This window comes from Bacillus rossius, chromosome 16 (assembly GCF_032445375.1).
Source record: "Bacillus rossius redtenbacheri isolate Brsri chromosome 16, Brsri_v3, whole genome shotgun sequence".
NCBI lineage: Eukaryota > Metazoa > Arthropoda > Insecta > Phasmatodea > Bacillidae > Bacillus > Bacillus rossius.
The window spans coordinates 16,953,239-16,980,270 of record NC_086343.1 but is presented as its reverse complement, the minus strand read 5'-3'; the positions used below and the strand labels follow the sequence as shown (position 1 = coordinate 16,980,270).

Here is a 27,032-nt window from a genome sequence, read left to right as displayed (position 1 = left end):
CCGACGTACAGTGCTTCCTTACCGACCACCCGTAGTGCTCTGTGGTTGGCTGGTCCGTGGGCCCTCAGCCAATCGCATCGCAGTAGCTTCCCGCGAGCCGACCCCAGCCTTGGCGTTTTGGACGGTCGAGAGAACTCTGTACTGTGCTCCAACATCGAGTTGGGCAGTGCCAGCCTACATTTGAATTTAAATATACCGGCGCACTTTTACAAATATTCTGGCAGTTCATAAAGCGTACAATACAGCCGATCACTGCGATGGACTGGATAATTTCTCTAACCGACCGACTGCCCATTCGAGACCGGTCAAAACAGCAGCTCTGTCCTTTCCTGAGATAGACCCGATGCACCAACTCGCGGATACATACTTTTAAATTGATTAACTCGTAGCTCCTGAAGCGTAGATGCTGGGGGCTAAGGTTTCGCAATGGCAGAATTGATCATTTCGCTGACTGCGGACAACGTTTTACTGGCTACAGGCGACAGGCGACCTGCCGCTCTGCAACTCATTTAATACAATTGCTTCACTCGCATGCGCTCAACACCATACTGCTATAAGCATACCAGCTATAAGCACACTTGGAGGGCGCCCGCCGCCAGGGGCGCACGAGTCCAGACGCGCACGAGCAACAATTGTGGACCGCCGCCCCAGCATGGTTGGAACTGTCTGTCCTGACCTGCTCTTCTTGTCCTGTACTGAACCTGCCTGCTCAACGCTTGCACTATGTTACCCCGCGTGAATGTGTCCATTGCACGTTTTACCTGAGGCTCAACTTAACCAGTTATAGTCTGGAGCTTAAGATAGCGGAGTTAGTCATGGCATCAATCGCTGCCATGACTGGCCAATCCCCGAATTAAAGCACACGGTGCATGCTACTCTTTCTGCACGGCTGAAACCCAGCATGAGTAGAGGGGAATCCTTCTTTTCACAGACGAGAGAGCCAAACGCCCGATCGTGCAACTTCTGATTTTTTTTTTTCGTTCATTGTAAATAAATATGGCGGTGTTGATAAAAGGATACTAATGGTCAATTAGGTTAGGTTAGCTACATTATAAATACTTTAAAACATTGTGGACGGTTGATTTGGTTAGGATAGCTACATAAAAGATACGGGAAAAAAAGCATGAACTTCGGGTTTTGTCTCTCTCGTCTGTGAAAAGAAGGCTTCCCAGTCGCTGACCCTGTAGAGCGTATAGGCTTCGGCCGGAGACGCACCTAGAGTCTTCCATAACCCAGAACCATCCCAAACAAAATTCACTTAGTTTTAGATATGTTGTTGTACGTCTCGGGAAGCCTACATTTCACAAAGGGTTGAGGACCAACCCGAACATGCCCGAAGACTTCACCTTCGGCCAACTTCGGGACTTTGTTTTTCTTTTAACAAGACGCGCGGGAATTTTGATTAGTGAAGGCCCACCGCCCATACTTAAGGACAGAGGCTATTCCTATCTTGCAGAATCTCGTCACTGTTCAACTATGTAACAGAACTTAACTGAATTCAACATGTTTCAGCATATTTAGTGTTGTATCTATAGCATGTTTCAATTGTTTTTCATGGAAAATTCAAATTCACCTTTATATATTTACAGCTTAAAAATTTTATTTTCTTTCCGGGAGGGTGCCAGGCTAACTTATGCAGCTGTTTGGTGGGTCGTCGGCCCCAGCTTTGTTCATTAGGATCGTGGCAATGGTTGAATTACTAACTAGAGAAGTAGTATCACACTCCTCAGGCAGCATGGTTGGCTGATGCCTAACTTAGGTAAGGGGGCACTGGAAATCACTGTCAATTTGTTCTCGCATTTATTGTCATGCTATGCATTGCGGTGTTACACTATGCGTTATACCTTATACTTTACCCTGACAAAAGTTTCTGATTGCTTCATTATGTGCTTACGTTACATCTAACAGCAGTCTTATTGGGGATTTGCATGGAGTCGGCCATACCCGTAAGTTTTTGAATTACGACTCGAACAGGCTCTACGAGCCGTGAATCTACAAGTGCTTTAATGTCTTTGTTTGGGCCAGCAGACATATGCACGGCTACATTAAATTAAAACGCTTACCTCTGGAGTCAGCGAGTTCCATAATTGTCGACCCTGCGGCGTGGTCATGTGGCAGGGTTAAATCTAAGGCGGTTGGGATAAGCCCGGCTCCGCAAAGATGACCCAGGGATGTGTGGCTAATGAGAGAAAAAAGATTTAGAGGTGAGAAAGTCTATAAAACATTTACCACAATATTTCAAGAGATGTGTGTGAAAATGCTGAGAGTTAATATTGTGGTCATTCACTAAAAACTGGTTTCATTATATTTGTGAGGTTCATACTGTGCAGCTATACTGCATGACTATTAAGTAAATTATATAAACAATTATTTTATGCACAAATTACTACATTATGTTTCTCACCATAAAAGTAATTGTCCATAAAGGTACATACTGAGGTTGTTTAAAACAATAGCATGTTATGAGACTTTGTAGTGTCACCTGATGGTATAATGTAAAGAGGAAATATTACTGTGTAAGCTCTCTGTTGGTAATGCTCAGTATAGAAATTCAGTAATGTATGAGACATTTGCAGCCTAGATTGTCACTAAAGAATATTTTTTTATGAAAAAAAACAACATAAATATTACATTTTTTTGTGTCCACAGTAATCTCTTTCCATTGTATTATTTTATCCGTAACATTCCTGTATAAAAAACCCTATCATTGTAGCTTTCCTAATTGTTCGTTGGTTTACTTGATATGTACCAACACAGTGGGTGAATGTATCTTGAAAGCGATACCACATAAAAGGTTACATGTTACGTTTAAATTTATATGTTCACTTTATAAAAAAAATTCATTTATGTGCTGTGGAATGAAAAAAAACGAAGACACATTGAATATTTAAACACTAATATTTTAAAGGCATAAAATCTTGCACTTTCTTTCTTGTACATACTAATAACTACAATGTGTTTTAAAGATAACTGACATGTCAAAAGGTAAAATTATTTATTATGAACGTTCAGCAAAAATCTTTACACTTTTCTTTCCTTTAAATGACAGCATTATTTTTTCCATATGAATCACCCAAGTTTGGTAAGTTTTGAAGATAGACAATCATGAAATATAAGGTTGTAAAAAATACTCTTTATTTCTCCAAAAAAAATAAAAAATTATTTCACTTTCTTAGTTACTATCAATTAACCGGCAATGAAATAAAATTCTAAGTGAAATAAAAAAGCACTATTATAACAAAAATTCACAAAATAATTCATTTTCATTGATTGTCCAAAGAATTTAATCTACAAGAAAATGTTCTAATGTCTTCACATGCCAGCATTAAACAGAAAATAATTCTTCCTTTCTATGGAGTGTCCAAAGAGTTTAATGTTTCAGCTCATTTTCTAATTTCCTTACATACCTGCAACAAACAGAAACAATTACAAGTACTGAGAATGTAGAGAATAAGTAATATAAATGGCAATCTGGAGACAAAGTCCATAACAGAAACTGTAGAGCAATAAAGTAATACATAGTATTTAACAGAAACTATATAGCAGAAAAATAATATTCATGGCAACATGATACACACCAGATGGTCAACACATTTCATTTGGTAAGTATATGTATAATTTGATAAGCTCAATAGTTTTGGTAGGCCTATCTTATTTAAATGTATACTGTTCTTCATGTATTCACAGCTTTCAATATTTTTTTTTTGTTTTTAATATTTGTCAAACATTCAGTTACATAAAAAATTGGAAATATCGTATACCTACATCACAAAGAGTGTTTGGGTGATTTAATGCAATGGCAAAATTAGCACCTACACACATTAATTAAAAAAAAAACTACTACTGCTTATAAATACAAATGGTAACAAAAGTTAACAGCACTTAGCTCTTAATGTTTCTCAGGTAGATGTATAGAATATAAACGTGTCGTGATTGTAGTAGTGACTGCATTTTGCGATACTGTATGCTGCAACACTAAGTGAGATTAATGGCAGAACAGTAAATATTTTTTGTGTAAACTTAAGACAAGCAGCCAGAAAAGTAGGTGGTTTATTTTTATGATTTTATAAAATGTTATATTAATTAAGTAGTAGTGTTTTGTGTTCATTGTAATTTTACAGTTTATCAGATTTTTTGCAAACAAGAAAATAAAAATTACAAAATACCTTTTGCTTCCTGAAATGCTTTGGAATCATTTTGTAAGACAGCACTGTGTTACATCAAGCAGTCTACCAATAGTTTTATAGTTTTAACATTCATGATTGCGATATCGCAAGCGCCGCCATGTGCGAGTCCCTGCTGTGCTTGCAAAAAGCTTGCTTCAATAAAAACAAGGGCCTCATAATCAGATTTTGTCACATATGGAGTTATGTGTTTCTTGCTGCAAGTATTGCTCTCTTGGGTAATGACTGAAAAACATATCAGAAAGTAAAAAAAAAGTTATAATTTTTACTCTTCTTACTTTTGTTGATTAAAACAAACTTAATAAAATCTTGTGCAGTTTTAAAAACGATAAACAACTTAAAGTACCTCAACATTCTCTTGGGAAATATTTCGATACATGTCAGGATGTGAAAAAAAGTTTTTCAGAATTTTTTTCTTTATTCATTTAAAAGCCGCAAAACAATACAATTACTATGTGCATTTTATTTGCTGTTAGGAGAGAGGTGGGTAATAATCTTACTTGTGGCTTTTCCACAAACTAAAAAAAAAATTAGACAAAAACTTTTTTTGACACTAGTCATAGCCCTGAATTTATCCTGAAAACAGACTTTAAATTTCTACAGGTTAGCAAGTAATCAAAGTTTAAAGCTTACATTATAATACCTGTGCATTCACACATACCTGTACGTTCTTAAAGTACGAACACTGGGAAAAAAACTTTTGGACGGAGGACATTCATATGCTTCTGTTACATCAGATATATATCTTGAGAAATAATAATGAAATGTAATATATCTTCAGTATGGTGTTCTATTATACTAGTACAGGTAGGGCTTGTTCTTAAGTATAGAATATGATACCACAACAGGTAAAATATATACTGTAGTAGGTATGTTCTAAATCTAGAATAAGCATGGCCATAGCATAAAATACGTTACCAGAAAGCTAGTTTAATACACAAACATATTTTGTGCAAAACAAGCATTAGAATACTCCCAAACTAAAACCCCCATATAATCATGCTAGTCACATAATAATGCAGAAATGGTAATGACATAAATGTGCCATGTTAATGTCATCATTAATGTGATAATGATATTGTGATACATACTTGTCCCGAAAATTGGTAAAAGTTCCGTATAACATATTCAAATTAATCCCTTGATCCAGAAGGCATGATCTTGTATACATTGTTCCTGTGGTACATTTTGCTTGATGTTTTGATTTGGTACATTGAACGAACATGGGCATACTAACTTGTGTTATTACAATTTATATATGAATGTAAAACAGTTACAAAATAAATTATTTCACAACACCTGAGATAATTTGTTTGTCTTGTGATGTTCTAGTATTTGTTATGTCCATACTCTTTCGACGTAACAAATTAAAACAGCAAGCATCTTGTACCACAAAACCAAGGGATCAATTTGGACACGTGATACGAAAAAATTACGTCAACCTAGGCTAAACTTTAAAACCTGTAAAGAGAAAATATGAACTAAATGATGATACATATCTCTTAATTTACACGCAAATCTGAAAGTTAGTTAAAGTTCAGTATCGCATATCCAAGTTTTTCACTTGATCCCGAGGTACATGATGCTTGCTGTTTTAATTTAGTGCGTTGAAAGATCCTGAACATAACGAATACTTGTAATATAACAGTGAATAATAATCTTAAGATTATTACTAAATATGCACTTTCTTTCTATGAATTAAACACTTAACCTCACAATTATTATTAATAAGTGTTTTTGATATCCACCAACATGGTCGTGCTGTTATGAAAATAAAAACAAAGTCACGAAGTTGGCCGAAGGTGAAGTCTTCGGGCATGTTCGGGTTGGTCCTCAACCCTTTGTGAAATGTAGGCTTCCCGTCCGTCTCGCCGTTCCACTTGTGTGAGGTCGTCTATTGTGGGCCGGGACACGTGGCTCTTCGTCCTCGCGGCTGTTCCGTCCAAGCCCCGGGAGCACGCTGTGTGTGTGTGGAGAAGGGGACACAGGGTCGGGCCCTTGACCTTGGCGGGGCGGGCAGGTGGCCAGGTGTGTGTGTCTGTGTGTGTGTGACCCGCGACCTTCCCCCTACCCTGGACCGACCAACTCGCCGGCCGCCAGCAGTGTCGAGAATAGCTAAACCCGGAGTAGACTAGAAACACGTTCGCCTGTGCTTGACGCAGATCCAGCGCTCTCTAGACATCCCCCCCTTGATGACACCTGAGCCCAGTGGCGGATCCAAGGGGGGGGGGGGGGGCACCAGGGGCAAGTGCCCCCCCCCCTTCCCCGAAAAACCAGTTGTCTGCTACTTTAATATTGCCGACAAAAATGATTGTTTCTGAAACCAATAAAATATTTTAATATAATTAATGAATTTCTTGTAGAATCATAAAATCTGGTGGTTGGATGTTTATGTGTAGTGTGAGTAGATTAAATACAAATTTAGTAATTTTAAGACATTTTTTTCTCTGGCTACTCTGAAATCCTAGAGTGCCCCCCTCCGAGGTGAACATCTGGATCCGCCACTGCCTGAGCCAGTTATGAACGAGGAGATGAAGTGGCTGCCCGATCACGTGCAAACCCGCCAAAGAACTGACAGTGTTATCTACCAGTGAGCACTCAAAAAAAAAAAAAAAACCTTCATTACGTATAGTCAGGTCGAGTCCAAACTGGAGTGAAATTAATCCAGGAAATAACCATGGCATGATCGATAATCCGACCCGGCCCTAGTCCCGAACGGTAGACACTTCTATTTTATAACCGTGTTAATTTGGTTGGGTTTAAATTCCCTCCAATGTGCGTGCGCGCCCAGAGACGAAACACGTACCAGCGCGCGCCTGAGACAAGGCAAGCACACGGCAGCAGCCTGCAAAGGTGTCCGGTTTAACCCATATATTTTGTATTAGTAAGTTTTCCTTATAATTTAATTTTAAAAGAAACTTGATTTTCTCACTAAAATCCCGGGGAAACCAGTGGCGAAATAAACAATTAAATAGTAACCAGCATGTAATTTAAAGTGCTGGTCAATGCTTTTTTTTTGCAATCAACCCAAGTATAATTCATCAGGAAAGCATATTTAAAATTCTGAATCCGAATAAGCAAAAACAAAAATATCAAATTTACCGTTCCATGTTGACTTAAAAATGTTTCAAAGAGTTTTTAATTTTCTAGTTTTCCGTTGTGGAGTCTCCGAACGACCTTTATCTCTGAGGGGGGGGGGGGGGGGGCTATTTATTTCTGCCGGCTTCCCAGGCACTCGGTGAGGTCTCTCTCCAAAATATTACGGTCCCTCAAGAGCGAATGGGCCCAGTGCCCCCGCAAATCTAGGTCCGCCACCGCTCGTAAGCTTTCGTTCTCAAGGAAAAATGGACTAGAAATCACGCATTACGAGTCATTGCTGCTCCCAGCAAACCTGTTTTTAAGAGCGGCTTCAACTTCAAGGGTTGTTTTCGATGGAAATGTTCGTGGCGCTTGACATAAAAAAAATTAAAAAAAAAAAAACCTTTTTGAGAGACCTGAATAACTTTTCGCACAAAAATGAAAATAATTCATCAGACTGCGCGGGATGCTACTATACTTTCAAAACGTTTGGCAAACATTTGTTCGAAGCCCTTTCACAATGTCAAAATGGCGTCCGCAAAGGAGGATTATATATCCCCCTCTCGAAGTTGAGAAAAAAATTTGCAAAATATCAGTGAAGGTAGTATTTTATTTTGGGTGATGCAAGGTGAGCTGTTACAGCACCTGCAATATTTCAGCCGCTGTTGTAGGCCCAGGGGTCAGGTATTATAGTGGCAATAGTAATGTAAATTTTTTGAACACACGTGTTAAAATTTTAATTTTTTTTTGACGTGATAACGTCTTATAAATCGATGAACGCCGGCTGCACGCATGAAAAAGCATGACTCATTGTCACGTTCCGCCTGAGCCGAGCGTGCAAGCGAGAGCGCGGAACAAGCGATAGAGAGGCACGATCGGCTTGTGACGCATCTATCTCTTCCACTCCATCGGCCGATGCGTCCGAGTAGAAGAGAGACAGCGGTAGCACACAACCTACACGTGAACTGTTTTGTCAACTGTTTATAAAATGAAGTGAAAAGTTAATGCGGTTTCCATTGTTTATTACAACAACAATTGCTGCAAAGAAAAGGTACTTATTTCTTGCATTTTAAGAATTTTATTAACGATATAATCTCATATATTTTTTCTTTGTTTATTAAAAAAAAAAAAAGTCGCATCGGTCGGCGAGTGCAGTAATAATAGGTTGTTACAATTTTGACTAATTTTTTTTTTATCTCCTATAAACGATCGTATAAAAAGTCAACTGCTTTTATTTAGTATTGAATGAAAAAAATTGTAATTTTCAAGTAACTCCTTCTGTGTATTATACAAAATAATGATAATTCAGTGATAATAATTCAATTCCATTCATAAAAGCAATTTTTCATCAATGTTTTCTTATGACGTTATCACGTAAAATTATCGTCCGTAAACCGACTTTACAGACAACCCCCTTTTTTTCCCCTTTGTTTTGAATCCTTGCATCCACCAGTGCAAAACGGGCGTGTTTTCTCACCGCTTTGTATTTGAACCTCCCAACTGAATATCAACGAAACCACTTGAGACTTGACAGAATTATAGCGTCACCTTGATTTAAAAAAGAACTTTATGGACATACACCGTTGCTGATTTCAAACTGTGTCAGCCGATGTCAAATGTCGAAAAAAAATCAGTCGGAAAATTTTCCACTGAATTTTCTCTGTGCTGTCTAGGTGTTAAACATTTGACGTCGGCTGATTTCGGCTGGTTTTCTGTGTTTGTGCAACCACCTTTCTTGTTCATTCTTGTGGTTTCTCTTTGACAGTCATGGCGTATGTCCATGTAAATCTTTCTAATGAAGCTTCCACATCGCAAGAATCATCCAAAGAACGTACAGTTGCCCCCTCCCCCCCCCCCCCCCACACACACATACACACACAGATGCCGAACGACGTTCACGAATGATGTCTCGTCGACATCGGGGGTCAACAGAGACGGCGGAGGTTGTCGTGATGACGACGGAGAACTGATGACGGAATGCGCGGACGATCCGTAAAGGGTTGGGGGGGGGGGGCGGAGGGAAACGAAAGCACCCCGAGAAAACCCCGCTCAGCTCACAGCGACGTGTCTGTCCCACTCGCGAAATCGAATCCGGAGGCAAATTATCTGAACGCTTAAACGCCGTGACCCCCTAGTGTAATGAGTCAACCCTGGCCTTACTACCCTTAACTACAATTCCAGTGTGTCCAGAAAAACCCACAAAAAATTTGTTCCCAGAATTTAACCTTGACTTCTTCAGGTCTTTTATAATTCATTATCTTACCAAAACATGTAACATTCTCATAGGTAGGGACCGGAAAAATTCCCGGGTTCAGTGAACTGTAGGATTAACTCCATAGTTCTACGTACACTCGGACAAATGCCACCCACTCATTGGCTGCTGTCATGTGAGACGTTCCAGCGTAGCAGCCTGTGATTCGATAAAGCTTTGCCTGGGCGTTTCTCATTGGCCCAAAGTCTTCCAGGTGAGTTGTGAGCCAATATCAGAGGCAGCACTGAGGTATAACGATTTGTATTTTAGCCTATCGCGAAATGAATTCGCGAATTTTTTCCGGTCTCTACCCATAGGGAACACAAAACAACATATTAATCCTTGCGCTACTTCCCAACTTTGCTACAGTATATATATATATATATATATATATATATATATATATATATATATATATAAAATAAAATTTTAATTTTCCTTTTCCCTTTAATGTCTATATTTTTGAACGTACCACTAGACAATAAAAAAATGAACTGAAATAAAAGCACCGGCTGTCGAGGGCCTGGTTGATTGCCCTGTAGCCGGGCCCTATTGCTTGGAATATAAACTAGGCCTCGTCCCAAGGCTGCGACAATCACGGGCCCTTTTTTTTTTTTGTCGTTTCAGTTGTGAGCTTGTCGCCTCCTTATCTCGCGGCGCGCCGCAGACAAAAGGTACGACAAGGATGCTCTTATCATTTTTTGTCGCGGTGTGGCTCGCTGCCGTCGCACTGGGGTTCCAGGAGAGCCAGGCCGGATGAAGAACAGGACAATGGAGGGAGAGGAGAGAAATTTCTTTGGTGCAGCGTGTCTCGTAATTAGTTTGCAGCAGTGGTGCGGATACAGGATTTTGGTTTGGGAGGGGCTTGACCCAGCTGAGGCTAGGCTTTATCAAGGCAAACACTAAAACAATAGTGGACCAAGATGCTTTTGGAGGGGGCTAGAGCCCCTTAGCCCCCCCCCCCCTCTGGATCCGCTACTGGTTTGCAGTGTGCATTTTCAATGGGCATCTACTGTCACTCTCTCTTATTCTCTGTCTCTCTTATTCTCTGTATCTCTCTCTGTCTTATTTTCAAATCGCGTGGTTTCTTCTGAAGCTCTTCACACCTTCAGTTTGTTTTACTCGCCGTCTCTCTTTCGCTCCCTAGGGTTAGGACCTAGGTAAAAAAGATTTGGCATTGTTACTCTCTTATAGGCGAAGAGAACAAATTGAGTTTTAATTCTTTTAATTTGTTTTTTTACGTGTCACATAAACAGACGACTTGAAAAAAAAATGTGATTGCAAATTAAGATTCGCCTGAAGGCGAAACTGCTCAGAAAGTGCCACGAATGATGAGAGCTTAATAAAATTACACATGTTGTATGTGTTTCAACGTAAGATCGTCAAAACGAATATACTCCGAATAACCGGTAGTAATTTAAAAATAAAGTACCTTTATTTTTCTTAAAAATATCATGAGATATAAATACACATTCATCATTTGTCATTTGTAACGTGGTGCATAAGTTATTCTTTGTCCTAGAAATCACAACACACTGAACATTACGAACAACACAGAAGCAGATGGCGCTGAAACAACCTGCAGACTACTTGCCCTGGCAGTGACCTGGGAGCGTATTTCCCCCCCCCCCCCACCCCCCCCCCCTCCTCGAGTAAAAACTGCCGTCCGCCCAACTCGTTTCCGGCGAGTGAAATGCGCAAGGAAGCCCCGAGAGTTAAAAAAGGTTGAAAATGAGACTTCGAGTAGAGCAACGCTCGTATGTGTGACCGGGTGGCTGGTGGGGCCCTTAAAACTGCGGGACCTACGATATTACAGCGGGCTTTTCGATCCACACCTGGGTATCGAACTCGCTCGCTGCTCATTAATTTGAGCTACGACGGGTTGCTGGGTTCGACCCAGCGTCCCTCACCAAATCAAGCGACAGCGATGTCATCAGAAACGCACAATATAGCGCGACGGCGCGATGCGAACACGTCCAAATTTCGCGTTATCGTGGAATTACGGTTTTCACACGCGCGACAACAGAGAATAAACCGATTGTTTTTAAATGTTTCTGGCTGTTACGTACGCACCAAACATACGACAGCCATAATTGCTTGCAGGGATACGTTTGAGAGAAGTTTAACATTCAATTGTAAAAAAAATATTGCGTAGTTACAGAGATTTCAAAGATAAATACGTTAAACAAAACCTTAAAAGAAAAAGAATAATAATAAAATAACCAATGCAACAGTTCGTTCTTCTTTCAAACACAAAATTGTTTACACGCCGTTCAGTACATGCGATGGGAAATATAAAACAAATTTCTAATCGGGAATTCTGTCACGTCCGTCTTTTTTTTTTCTTCCCCCTTTTGACCGTCGTAGATGCGACGAACGTGATTGGTCAGGTGTGTTCGTGTCGCCGACGTCGCGCCGTCGCGGGTTCCAACTTCGCGAGCCGGGGAAACTGGAGCAGTTGGTAGCAGCGCGTCGTCAGTTGTAACAGCGCCAGCGCTCGCCTGGACTGATGGCAGGAAGGCTTACGGAAGGCCACTGCAACAGAGCATCGTCTTGACCGTTGGGACACCTCGCTCGGCTGGTGAGAAAGCTTCGCATAGTTCGCGAAATGCTTCACGCTGAGCATTTTGAGTTTCTAAGAACGTAGACAGGTTTTTTTCTTTTCTGAATTCAATTATGGTTTGATGGTTAAAATAAGCATTTAGTATGCACGCCAATACTTAACTCATTCGACTATACCACACCGTGCATATGAACCAGAAATTCAAATAAGATAAATGTTAGTTATTTAAATTTACGTTTTTTTAAAGCTGTTGATGAGACAGAAAGGGTTTAGTCAGTAGCGGATCCAGAGGGGGGCTAAGGGGCTCAAGCCCCCTCCAAAAGCATCTGGGTCCACTATTATTTTAGTGTTTGCCTTGATAAAGCCTAGCCTCAGTTTGGTCAAGCCCCTCCCAAACCAAAATCCTGGATCAGCCACTGGGCCTAGTATATTTCATATTATTGCTGTGTATCTCTACGAGAGAAAAAACAGGTACATAAAGGCTGGAAGCACTAAGAAAAGTCATAATTAGTTGTTTCTTCATGACAAATCAACCCTTTTCTAAATGCTTTTTATTTTTATATTGCGTTACCTACTTAATGCCTTTTATTCGGGGGTTTTTCAAAAAAATAATATTTAATCTTTTTTAAATTACGACGTTTACAAACGTGGTGTTTTTTTTTAAATTTAAAATTTGGATTTTATGTTAAGTAGGTAAAATAAGGGTATCATTTATATTATTGCGTAATTTATAGCCTATTTTTATTTTCTTCATCAATAAAAAAAATTATTTTAATAAGGTGTCATTGGAACACAAATATACAAGCGAATTTTCGCATAGCGTGTAAAAAGCGAGCATTATCAACAAAAGAATAGCGAATAGCTAATCTGCACAATTTTTTTTATTGTTTGCCTGGCTCGGGGAGATTTTTGCGCCAGATAACAGTGTCAAGGTATGAGTTTGTGTAGGCCGACGCTGTTTGTGCATAACTTTGAATTCCTTGTTCAAATATTATGCGAATTTCTTTCTTATCAGTGTAAACTTTTCTATTGCATGTGCATAATTGCAAATATGTTATGACATTTTTATGTTGGTGCCTGCATTATGGGGCTTATTAAGATTTATATGAATAATGGTAGAGATATTTTTTCCCCCAACAATGCCTTGTTCTCGGTGCGTATTTTTTTCCCATGTGAACACGTACCTTACTTGATAATAGAACGCGGTCAATAAATTTTTCAAAGGCTAAGTAATGTGTCGTCAGTTTAACCTGTCGATTATATCATATGTCACATTAGAATATGCACTGGAAGTGACGTATTTGACAATTTGAAGCGACCTACCTGCTGACCATCACACCACGTGTGCAATTTCTTTTTCTTGTTTTAAATAAGTGTTACATAAATAATTTGTTTAGGAATTTAGTACGAACCTGCTTGGCAGAAGGATTGAAGGATATACAGTAAAATAGGACACCCTTTATTTCCGACACGCAACAGGAATATTTTTGTCTTCATGCGGAAGCAGTTTTCGAAAAAGCGTATTTCAGCCTCTTGTTCTTTTTATTTAGTTTGTAATATATTTAAATATGAGGCCATTTTGCGATAGTCGCTGCATATTGCTAGAAACGAAAACTACTGCGTTCCGACGTCGAACCGTTACAACAATCTTCGCAGCCTACTCCACCCCACCCCCCTCTTTTTTTTTTTTTTTTTTTCTGTTTCCGTTTCTCTTCTTGTTCCTACAAGCAAAGCCAGCCACCTTTCTGGCGAAATGTTTGGTCAGATGACAAATACTATGATACAATTCAAAAATAAATGGTTTCTAAGTTTACTTCAGGTAAATTTGTTCCCTTTTGGCGGATGCAGTCCAGAAGCTTGTATTTATTAACTCTGTCTAATAATTTATTTCAGGAAACATTAATTTATCCAGCCTTAAAGATTTTCAACACCGCAAGCTCCTCTTTTGATCATGACTCGTAAGCTGTCATTCCACCTGCAAAATGACCTTTTTTTTAATGAGCAGTAGATAACGAAACACGCTTTATTTCGTTGAACGGTGACTTATTCCATTCACAGTATATATATACCTTGCACAATGGAAATAAAAAGAAATTTCAGTTTCAGAAAATTTTTAAATGCTGCATTTCTTAGTGTTTTTGTTTCGTATCAGTACAAGGTCGTGAAAAGTAACGACGGTTTTATAACGTTGGCAACACCCGTGTTTTTTTTTTCCGCTTGGCAAGTTTGTGTGTATCGTGTCAGGTCATCAAGCGGTGTAGTCAAATACAGAGGTCAAATGCACGGTGCGCATACCACGATACGTTGTGTGTGATGTTTTCGGTGTATGAACAAGGTTAGTTTCACTTCATCGTATTCGGAATCATTAATTTTGTTTGAACTCTCATAAATTATGTTTATTACGAAGAACTAATTTCGTTTAGAGAAACATGTGACAACAAACACGTGTTGAGTTTCGCAGACCACATACAAAATGTTGGAAGTGCAATAATTTGCGTAGGTAAGCCAATTTTATTGAAGTTAACGTAGTATAAGAAATTTTTATGTATTATATTGCTATTTGTTATTTCTGAATCGTGCAGATTATCCTAATTTAAGTAGGTACTAGTTAATATAAACTCAGTTTTGGTGTACTGAACGGTACAAAACAAAACATTTCATATAATTATTATTAACGATTACATATTGTGATATGTGACGTAATTATGAAGTCGGCAGAGAAAAGTAAATGAGGGCTGAAGAATGCTGTTTTATGTTAAGTGACAGTATTCGTTGAGTAGGTCTAAAACGTAGGTAGGCTAAGGAAAGTGAAATATAAAGTTAATGTTAATTAGTAATGTAAAATCTACATATTTTCGCTTTTTATTTCACTAGATTAGGTAAGCTACATTAATATGTTAATTAAAAAGGGGAAAAAAATGTTTTTTTTTTTTTTATGAATTATTAATGTAACTGACCTAACATAACCAACTTTTCTTTTTAGTTAATTGCCTTATTCCTGGAATTCACCACTCTTAAGGTGTATTCTGTTGTAAGGCATTCTATTGCTTTCCATTGGATTGTGCTTTATAGAGCTTTCCATTGAATTCTGTTAGGTTAGTTTTTTTTTTCTGCTGTGATACATTCTGTTTAGAAAAAGGCAATAAATTCCAACATAAAAATATATTAAACTTTCATTTAAATTTATTTCTCAACAAAGTTATTTTCGTTGGACTCGAACAAAATTTCATTCATCGGCACAAACCTCAGTACACTGCTGAATCAGCACACAAAAGTTTTTGATGTTGGCACAGCTGGACAGATATAATCGATTAATCATAGGATTAGGCTAGTTGAGGGAGGAGGGATCATGAGTGGAAGATGCAGAGGGAGAGAAGAAGAATGAAAGAGGGATGCAAGTATTCCTGGTGAGGACGGGGAGGGAGTGGATTGGACTTGTGGTAAGATACTGTGAGGAAAGTAGGACTTGAGGTGGCGGCTTCAGGAATTGGTAGAATAAGTTGCCACAGGATGAAATCCCAATTGCAATCGTACAAGCATACAAGGGTCTACTGCTAACCTAATCTATCCTTATCATAATTTATCTATCACTACCATCAACAAAAGGAAATAATTTGAAAGCAAACGGCAGGCGAAGAAGTTCTATCCCCCAAACATCCCACAATTAAATTCTCCATACACTCCTGGCCTTTAGAATCATGCTTCAACTGGATGCCATTGAGGTTTGAGTTGATCTCACTGTCAGTAGAACAGCAAACAGGTTATTATTGGCCCAGCCATAAGCGTGAATAGCTTTTCGTACTGGCAGTAGTTAGTAAACATCCATACATCCATTATTTTCAAAGATGTAGTGTTTTGAAGTAAAAACTAACATTAAAATCTTTCCACTAAGTACAGTTATGTCTAGTATGCTTGTAGAAGTTTTTTTTTAACTGGTTCTGTCTTTGTCCGAACTACTATTTTTTGAAAGTTTTCATCTATGCTGCTGATGTGGTAAACAAAATTGTTTTGTTTGTTTGCAGTGTGAGTTCGTCCTCTGTGATTGAAGCAGAAAGCGACAGCATACATCGAGCTTCCATGTCCGATCGATCCAGCTCCGTTGGTTTCAGAGCTTCGTATGTACCCCTGTTTGCCCGGAGGTCAGCCAGCGATTTTTGGCCTCAAGATCTGAATGCACAGGTTATATTTTTAAACTTTAAATACATCAATAATCATACTAACAACAGAGTACTATTTACACTTACTGTATTTTAAAGTTACTAACATAGTGTTAATATATAGTGGTATAAAAACATTACCCAATTTAAAGAATTATAAATGATTAATTATTTATTGACTTTCAAACCAATTAACATTTCAAATTAATACAGTTTTATGGAACCTATTCAGAATGCAAATGGTCTCTCTCATCATACCTTAATTGTGACCTATGGGGTGTGTAACTTACCCCCCCCCCCCCCCCAACTCTACCTGGTTATCATTTGTAATTTACACAGTGCATAATTATTCTTGTGTTCACATATAAATTAATATCCCAGTTATATCTGCATCTGAGGAAAGTTTTTGTACACTAAATAAACTGAAAATATATTTTAGGGCAGTATTCTAAGATGTGTGTGGATAAGGTTGCGAATAAGCACTGCCAAGTCTGGATACAACTGTAACCTAACTCAACGGACTGTATTCGAGAATGTATCCAAACCTAATCCCAGTAAGGAAACAGATCGATAGCTGTTTTAATAAACGGATATGACATCAAAATCTGTTCCCTAAAATTAAGGACCTACCTAAGGGTTTGGGAGCGGTAATGTGCACTAGGAATACTGTTAGTAGTTGGGTTTACCATAGTCAACACCTAAAGCCTTATTTTTGTGTCTTGAAATATCAGCCTTAGATGCTCTGTTTCAGAATCTGTATTTACATCACTTGATTTACTTTTCTCTTTGTAGAGATATTCCAAATTTGAGGAGAAATGAGCATTGATAAGTTTGTAAATAGCGGAAAAGAAGAAGATATATCTCAATGTAATAATTTTAAAGCCCTAATCAGGGAAAATCATTGAACTCTATTCATTATGTAAATAATAGTTTTGATGTATTTTTAAGTATGATTTTGCACTATAATAGTTTAATGTATTCAAACTATGAAGCTAATTCTAATAGTAAATAATGTGATTAGTTATAATATGTACTTGCTTTCAGTTTACAAGGCATTTAATTAATTTTTAATAATGTTACTTAAAATTTCTTTTAAACATTATATTTAACATTTCAATTAATTAAAAAAATTTAGCTGCTTGATATGATAAATTGTGTGAATTTATCAACCTACATATGAGAAAATAATTATCTTTTATAAATAGTCAAATCACTAACAATGTAATAATAAAACTTAATTTTCTTATTAGTACATCGTTGATCTATTTTAAGTATGTATGTGTGTGTAAACATGCATTTACAAATGCCGGAAAAAAAGTTTCTTTATTAATATTGCATATCAGCCCCTTTCTTTATTGCTTAACAAATGATTATTTTGGCTACAAAACTCAAACTAATAATCATTCTCATTCCCCCTCCCATACTTAAAAATTCTGTATACACCCCTGAAAACACTCAATGGGATTGAAGAAAACTCTTTAAGTAAAAATTGCAGGACTTATGTAAAAAATAATGTATTAATTTTTACAGGCTGTTTTGGTTGTGGAAAAATAATTTCAAAATTTACCATAGTTTCCACAGTGATGAGTGTTCTTAAAATCAAGTAGTTAATTGATTCAGTTTCTTTGGAGCTATTTTGAAATTTAATTTTAAAAAAAATTTACATTGTGCAAATTTTTGACGTATAAAACCACGTGCATGTGGAGATTACATAGTGTAACTAAAAATGTACAAAAGCCTGAACTCTTTTATTTGTAAATTAATAGTTTATATTCACACAAGCACAAGTACATATATGTGTTACTATTTAGTGGCAAGGGGGTCTGCCTAGTAGAGTGGTAAACCACTTTAAAAGTAAATTCTTTGACAAATTCTCATAATTATTTTGAGAAGGCTTCTTATAGTTAGTATTTAAGAACGTCTCTAATATGCTTACATGTTATTTAATTATTGACAAAAGTATCAAAAATAAACTTTATAAACATTGTTTTATCACGTATACTTGCTCTAGGAAAATATCTAAACAACAGAAATAAACGTGGTTTTTTGTTATGGTAAAGTGACTGCTTCAAATTCCAAGAATAACTCTGTCGTAAATGGCATTAGCATGTGATTGGCCAGTAAAGGACAGGTCTCACAAATATCTTCATAGCTAGGCAGGCCCCTTAAATAATGTCTTTTAATTGCACTCAGCTTTTCAGTATTTTTGTTTCGCTGCATGTTCTCTCGGATACATGCTAAATGCTGAGTTTAAAGATACTAAGGCTTCAGTACTTTTATGTGTCTGCAAATTATTTGTTTTGGCTTCTTGTCGCATGTTTCGTGTATTAGAACCATTGGATCTGTGTGCTTTTTTTTTTACACTGTCAGCCAACTCTTGTCTTGATTTGCTAGCGCTGTAGCAAGACGATAACCGTGTGATTGTGCTGCGCGGCTAGGCTGTCGCTAGAGGGCTCCCAGAGCTTGCGTATCTGGCTACCAGAGTTCAGCGCAGGTCGGTAGGTGTGCACCCTCAGTTTTATGGTCTGCATGCGTGGCTGGTGGCGTGTGACGTAACGCAAGTTGAATCCCTTCCCGCGCTGCAGGTTACATTATTGCAGTGCTGTCCTGATCTGTGGTGGAGGGAGGGTGCTATTTTTTAGCTGGTGAAAGTGGTTGTAAGGTTTTTTTTTTTTCAAAAGTTTGCAAGCCTGGTAAATGGAAAGCAATTGGGTGTTACGCTGATATAAGTCAAATTAGTATAAGTACTAAACAGACATTGCCAACTGTAAATTAAATAATTTGTGGTATATAAGTAAAATATTTTTTTTTGCAGCTTAACCTTACTACATTGTTTACTTGCTGCTAAAACATTATTTCTGGCAAATCTTTCGAATGATAAGCTGTTTCAACGTAACAGAATACTCTTTACTGACTTGTGAATGTTAAAATGACATAAACATAGTATTTATTTGAGCTTGAGAAAAGTTATATTTGTTATTTAAAAGTACAGTGATAAATACTTAAGAATCGTGAATGAAAATAATTGAAAAATGAACTGTTTGCAATAAGACTGCAAAATAAAATTTTATTAATACTAAAGCATTGCTGCTGTTTGCATTATAGTAAAATGACAGTGTGTTTTTTGATACTTGGGGTATTTTGTATTGTTTCTTTTTTTCTTTTTAAAGCTTTATTTTCATTCCCATTTATAGTTCGCCAATAAAGATCTTTGTAACTAGGAAATTTTGAGTGACTTATAAAAACAAGAGAAACAATTAGGCCTATAAACAGTTTTTTTCCCCACACTTAATATTCAATCATGATTAGTATAATGGTATATTTTACATATACATCCATATTCTACTTATAAGTAGTTTCCTATAGTTGTAATTTTATTCTTAATAATTTTGGTCCATTCTGGTTTCTAATCAGTTAATTATTTTGCTTTTAAAATAGGATATGTCTAGTTACTGTCAAGATTGTAATTTTACACTAGTTCAGGTTCTGAAAATGAATAGTATAAGTTTTAACTCTTAGAAGCTGCTTGGATGTGGCTCAAACAATGGTATTAAATTATTAAATTAAAATTGTTGCTTATTTTTTTGAGGAGCTTAATAATGCACAGATAGATAAGAGGTGATGTGACTGGTTTAACCTACGGCAAAGGTTATTTTGCAGAACACTGGATTTTTATGGAAGGTCCATACTGCTGTTTTTATCATGAGATGTGTTTTAGGTTTAATTCTGGGGATATAAAAGCTCTGAAAGTGTATTTAGTAGAGCTTGAGTCGAATGTTGAAAAAAGTTTTCAACTTCAGCATCATTTACGACCCGCACATTAACATTGCTTCTAACATTTCTTGGGTGACAAAAGTTAGTGCACGAAATATCGATTTTCAAAAGTAAGCAGCAAAGAATTACTTTTCTGTCCACTAGTGTACATTGTGTGATATTTTTTAAGGAGAAACTTAAAAGTACAATTTAGCAATGTACCGATATTCCTGTTGAGATGATAGTAAGAAATTAAAAATATGTTCTTGGTCTAGCCATGTTTGTTTACAAACTGTATACAATGGTGTGAGTCAGGCAGTGCGGAGAAATTTAATAGGTATTTTGGTTTTTACCATATTTAAGGTTGGCTTTCAGGACTGTTCACAAATGCACATTTTCCCCAAGAAAATACATCCCTTTGCAATTATGTTTGAAAAAGGTCTAGAAGATGATATTATAAACCACTCTGAACAACTCCAATGACCAGTAAGATACTGATTCAGTGTCTCTTGCCTTACCGTATGGACGTAATGTCCTTAGCAGTTAAGGCTACAGAGAATATTCAGGGTTATTACATTTCATTCAGAGTAAACTAGTGCAGTAATTAGTTTGTATAATATTTACAAATTCCCATTTTGGTAAATTATAGTTTTTGTGGTTAATTGTTACTAGAAATATATATGGTGTGGTAATTTGATTTTGCTGTGTTTTTTTTTAGTAACGTACGACAAAAAAAATTATAATGAATATGGTAAAATTTTGCATTGTATGAATACAGTAATTTTTTGCCATACTTGGTTTTTTTCATGATAGACATCATTGTATTCTGAAATCATTGATGTGCGACAGTAATTGTGGGAACGTTTACGGGTTACGTAATCTTGCCTGGCAAATTGCTGTCACCATTGTCTCATTTCTCACGAGTTGTCGAGAAGATGGCGGTGATGGTGCGGTTAGCACCCGGCAAGCTCGTTGGAAGGTCTTTTTGCTCTGGTCGTTAGTCGTTCGTACATTGCGGTTGGTCGCATGCGCGCCTGGTGTCAGCTCGCTCCGTACTTTTGTGGGGTTACTGTTTTTTTGCAGAGACGCTACGCAAAGTCCGTCGCCTGGAGTGCGAAATTCCTCCAGCCGCGGTCGTCGTTGATCCACTTACTCCACTAGGAGCGAAGAAAATTTTCAACGATGTCGTCTGACGGCTCAGGAGCCAAAAGCAAACATTCCGAAAAGGTTTTTCTCTTGTTTATTTGAGCTTCATTCTTCCAAGGCTGGGCTAACGTTTCCACTGACATAGAAACACTAAGATTTCTGTTGTTTTTTTATCTGCTAAACATACCTCACATGTCCAGAATGCTTGTAAGGTATGTGTAGTAGCAATCCTGTCTGTATAAACAGCTGATTTTTGAAAGAATAATGGTATGCTTGCATGTAACCAAATACTTTTCTGCAGCTTCATAAATTATTTATTGCAGCACTATTAGACAAGCATTTTAGTCGTTGCTGTCACATTCTAGTCTGTGTTGCATGGGTTATCATATTGCTGGACATAAATCTTATGGAGCACAAATAGTAATAAAGTATTTAAGTATGGAATATTTTTCAATGTACTTGAGTAACCGATCAAAATTCATTTATGATAATCTTTAGTTGTGTAATACATTGAAAAAATATATTATTGGTTGGTAATTTTAGTTGAAACTATGGAAGTCTTGAGTACTACTGAAATTTTTTTTTTTAATATACTGAGCCTTTAGTGTTTTTAAACAATAATAGTAACAGTGGAGAGTTTTGAAGCCAAAATAAATAAGGGTGGTGGCAAAATTTGCTGCCTTGAAAATTTAAACGATTTAGTAGTTGAGAAAGTAAGATTTTTAGCAAGCTTTTCACAAGTATGTTCTTTTGCATTAGTATTTCTGTGTTCAATCAAGAATGAGCAATAGTTAAGTTTTTTTTACTCTTGCCTTGAAAAAAAAACTGGTTAGTTAAAATTATAGTTGGGTATTTTTATTGCTATTTTTTATAATTTGTTTAATTATAAAATTTGTAAATGTTTTTAAAATATATAACTATTAATTAGGTTTCTATGTAACAGATAAAAATTCAGATTGACCACAAAATTTAAAATGTAAAGTTTGTTTGCAAGGTTGCAACACATGCTACTTACAATAGGTGTTAAATAATTGTGACTGTTATTGAAACAAGACTGGACTTTCTCATACAAGAAAAATACAAACAAAAATATAAGCGTCACATTGCCTCTACCTGTCTGTGCATTTTTTAAAAATAAAGTTTACTTGTGTCTCCAGCAGCATTTCACTGACTTGCATTTAGTTTTTAGTTGCACATTAAATATAAATAGTTGCGAAACTTGTCTACTTAAAAATCATGTAAAAATTATCTCTGAAAGGGTTTTAGCTTTCTGACTTAAAAATCGACATGCTCTGAGAATATTAAATATATTTTACAGGCTTATTACATTTTCTCATGTTAAATTTTGTCCAAACATTTTGAGGTTAAAACATTTTCGGAATAGTGGAATAATTGCCATAATGCAACAGCGTGTTATCTCAATTAGTATTGAGTTATCATGTAACACAGCCTACAACTCCTTGAAAAGCATTAAATCAGTAAATATGTTGATAATTCCATCAAGACATCAAAAATAATTTTTAAAATACAAAAAGAAGCCAAGATTTTTTGAAATACTTTTCACTCTAACCTCGTTCGGATTAGCCAGATTTTGGAACTTGCAGGACTCCCCTTGTATTTATATCTATATGTGTGAGGAAGTTATTATAAAACCGTCCTGAAAAAAGTCCAGGTATTTTTGGACACCCTGGGTGTTCTTTGTAACCTTACACTCTCCTTGGATAGCGTGCACTTGGCAGCAGCGACACGAAAAGTAGGGACTTGACACAATGCCTCCGTGTTTGCGTAGTTGCTTCTCAAAAAAGAAGCCGTGTGCCTTATCTTACCCATTCCCCAGGCAAACACGCCCTTGTTTGCCTTAGTGCGTGCTGCAGGTTTGGTCGTGTCAGTCGATCTGCCGTCGCGGGTTGGTGTACTTGCTGGTCTCGCGCTTCGGGAACCCTCCGACAATGTTCTTCCAGTACTTTTGCATGCTGTTCAAGTGGCTTCCCTCGTCGCGAAAACCCTCGGGGAACTCGGAACCCCCACAAACTGCAGAGGCACCTCCGAAAACGTCACAGTCGCAGAATGATGTAAGTGTAGGTGTCTTAAGAATTGCTGATTCTGGCGTGCTTTAAAAGGCAATTATTTTTTTAACGTGGCGTTAATTAAAATTTAGCCAGATGTGATTGAATTGACCACTTTGAAAGTAATTATTAAAGATGGCTGAAATTCCATGCATTTTTTTCTGATGCTCTATAGTTGTAGTTTTAAACAGTGTTGCCAAGTTGGATGAATCCATTAACATTGGAATATTTAGTAAGTTAAGAAGGGATTACAGGGAGGGATATTTATAGGACCCAATGGGAATTTCCACTAAAATAAGATGAGAAGGTAGCATTTCCATAAATGTCTTCCTCCTGTTAGTTTCAGACAAAACTGTTGAAAAGAAGAAAGTGAAAGGATAAAACATTATTTGAGAGGGATTTTGTACAAAAATGCAATACTTATGCAGTCAAATGATCCAAATTATTTGTTATATTTTCTCTAAAAAATATTTTTGGTTTTGGCTGCAACACACTTATATGACGTAATTTTGTACAAAATAAATCATAGCCTCTTGTGCCAATTTTCATAACTTACCGCTTATTTTTCAAGTAATATTATAAAGCAGATAAATTCTGCAATTGCCTAGAACTGCTTGCACCAAGTTGTTATCCAAGACTATGCAGTACATATTTGGTGTTAGCAGGTACAATAATTATTAATTACATATTAATGTTATGTTTTTTTTTCCTTTGAATCAAAAATTACAAAATGATAAATAATATTTTGAGATTTGACGTAAGTGTTGAAGATAGAAATCTTAATTTATTTTTACTATCAAAATTTTGAACCTTTCCAGGATACAGGCTGCATGCAGGTTATAAAGTATTTATGAAAGCAAGAAGTGTGTATTTTATCTCTCAACAAGAATTTCATTGGTGGTATGTTTTTATTATGCGGGAAACACAATTTCGTTAGCAAGTGTTTCACTTTTAGTGGTGGTCGCTTGCCAAAACATCTCTTCCCCGTGTACTCGAAAGTTGTCACAGTTTTAATCTAATGTTTAAGAGCAGTGAACTTTCGTTACAGTGTACGTAAAAAGAGAATTTTTAAAATAAATAATTGGTAAAGGTTAAGGAGAGTTTTATGTTGCTGCTCATTGGCTTATTGCTCTCTCTCATTCCTCACGTTTATTTTATTTCCTGGTCATTACTACAATTTGACTATTCTTGTTAATTCACTATGATAGCTCTGGCATTTTGTGTTCAATCACAAAATTTTCTCAAACAGGTATTCACTAAATATTACCTATTCATAATTTTGATCACTTGCGTGAACTTTTACAGCTCTTAAAATTACGTGTATGTGTATAATAATAAAATAGCTTGTGAAAAATTTGTGACCACAAAAGCAAGAAAGCTGTTAGGGTGAACAGGAACATTCCTTAATTATAATGTAAGATAAATGAAAGCTACGTAGCCTTAACCCTTTCAGCCATACTTTGTTAATGCCTAAGATAAAGTACTTAATTTAATTTTTTTTACAGTGACTAAACTTTTTTTTTCGTGTTTTAATAATTTTACGCTCTGATTCTAATATTGACGTATAGTTATTATTTTATAATAATAAAAGTAAAATAAAAATAATTTCATAGCCATAAAGTATGATGTCCACTAGAATGTTGGTAGACACCTTAATACACGCTTTCAAGATTTGATGAACTTCATGTATCATTGATGTATAAAATGTCCACTTCGTTGGACGAATGGACCGAAAGAGTTGAGATAAATTTACTAACGTTGTCACCGTGTTGCTGTGCCTTGTGTATGTGTGCTGACGAGACTGTATGTGTTCTGCACGTAGCTCCGCATGAAGCTTGCGCGTCATCTCCGCATGCGCGTACTTGTGTCGTCGCCTGGTGGTGGAAGACGTCCGTGCTAACCCGGCATGCTGTCCCCTTCCTTGTCTGTGTAGACGTATGGTTGCCATTTCATAGTTTTGTTACTGGTAATTTTGACTAATATGTTTTCCAGGGGTTGCATAATGAGATTTAACAAGCATAAATAAGTTTGAGAAGTTTTTTCATTAGCTACTATATATAATTTGGTATGGCTAGTGATTTTTTTATTTATGTGAAAATACCTCAAAATATTTAATCAACAAACTTTTATGATTTTTTTTAAAATTTAAGTTTTAATTTTTATATTTTTCACTTCCACAGTACTATTGCATTTGATGATTTTCAAGAGAGTTTAAAGACATTATTTGTTGAATTAATGGTTTATTCATTTTTTTTAATTGACTTTCAGCAGACTTATGTCCTGATTGCAAGCTTTACTATGTGCAGTTCTCATAACTTTGTGTGTGTAAGTTGCTTAGCTAGAAATTATTTGCGTACTTAGAAGATAAACTGTTTTATGCACATTGGGTGCTTTAAGATGTTCCAGCATTTTGAGAATATCTTTGATCTTTCCTTAAGTCATGGGAAACGTTCTTCAGTCTCAATGCAGCTTCTCTGTGTACGTATAATTTACAAGGAATAGTTTCGGATTTCCTGCAACTTTCGTGTTCTTGTGTGTAAAAGTATGTACTTTTCTATTAAATGATCTTGCTTCTTTCGTCCAAACAATGTATTCTTCTCTGCTAACCAGTGTTTAGTGGATGTAACCTTGTTCGTGGAAATAAAAGTTACAACTGATAGCAGGTATGATAGCAAAAGTGTAGGTTTTGTTCTGCTCCAAATTAATGACTTCACCTTATGTGAATTATTGAAGAAATGTAATACCTCGACTTACGCTACCCCATCTTACGTGAATTCAGTCAGGTGATTTTCTCGTCAATTGAAAAAGGGGTTACAAATTTTGGAAAACATAAGACTTCAATGAAGAGTGTATTCCTTCTATAAAAAACAAGGAATAAAAAAAATATTAGCATGCTACAGGGAAATTTTGCATGAGAAGAAAAAAACTTCAATCCATCAGATGACTTTCTTAGATTTTATGAAGTCTTCTATATCAAAATTTCAGTTGTTTTTTTGTTGTATTATCTAATGTTTTATTACATTTTTCTAATTTATGGTTTTCCTTAAGTTTCCAGTTCCAACTAAACATAATTTGTATGTATTTATATGCAAAACTGTACCCAGACTAAATTGCATTGGACTATAGCATAAGTTCAAAATAGTAATAAAAAATATATACCAAATGTTTCTTCTTGTCATACTTATCATGTTTAATTTCATCAAAACCCATTGGATAGTTTTTGCGTGATGCTGCAGCACATTAATGGACTGACAAAAATTTTTGTTTTGGGCTTAGTATCACTTCTTACATCCAAGTTTACCAATATTTCAAATAATATATTCCATTAGCTGAAGTACCAGCATTGCTCTGGCTTTACACACAGTTATGAATTATCTGTTTTTTTTTTTTTTTTTTTTTTTTAATCTCTGGTAGACATTGATTTTCCTCTTATTTTGAAATTCAAGTGAGCAAAAAATTTCAAGTACCAAAATTATGATTTTAAGGGTTAGGAAATTGAAATGGGGATGGTTTTTCGAAATATAATGTAGACTGACCTTCCTCTTGTTTTGAATGTCATGTGTGCAAAATTTCATAAAGTTGTGAATAAAACTGTAGATATGTATCAAGAACAAACATAACTGTTTGCATATAGATGTACACACATGACATAATTACAGTTTTATACATGCATAGCGCATAGGTATTGAATATTGAAAACACAAAATTAGCTATATACCTCTTTCTTTACGTAGTTATTTGCTATTTTATATTTTTTTGTTAGCATTCTCAGTATTCAGTGTTAAAGGGTGTTTAGTATTTTTTTCCCCAGGCCAGTCTTTGCATGGTAATAAT

The 27,032-nt window shown here is 36.4% G+C and overlaps 1 protein-coding gene across 22 annotated transcripts in view; it reads left to right on the top strand.

Annotated features, from left to right (window-relative positions):
- Positions 1 to 27,032, top strand: part of LOC134539856 (calcium release-activated calcium channel protein 1) — a 78,921-nt gene that overhangs the window by 33,259 nt on the left and 18,630 nt on the right. For 7 of the 22 annotated variants that reach the window (XM_063382166.1, XM_063382164.1, XM_063382167.1 and 4 more), the window contains one exon: positions 16,099 to 16,255. In XM_063382166.1, coding sequence (XP_063238236.1) covers positions 16,154 to 16,255 — 102 coding nt within the window. In that variant the 5' untranslated portion in view covers positions 16,099 to 16,153. The other 15 variants (XM_063382183.1, XM_063382177.1, XM_063382185.1 and 12 more) reach the window with 12 other exon arrangements.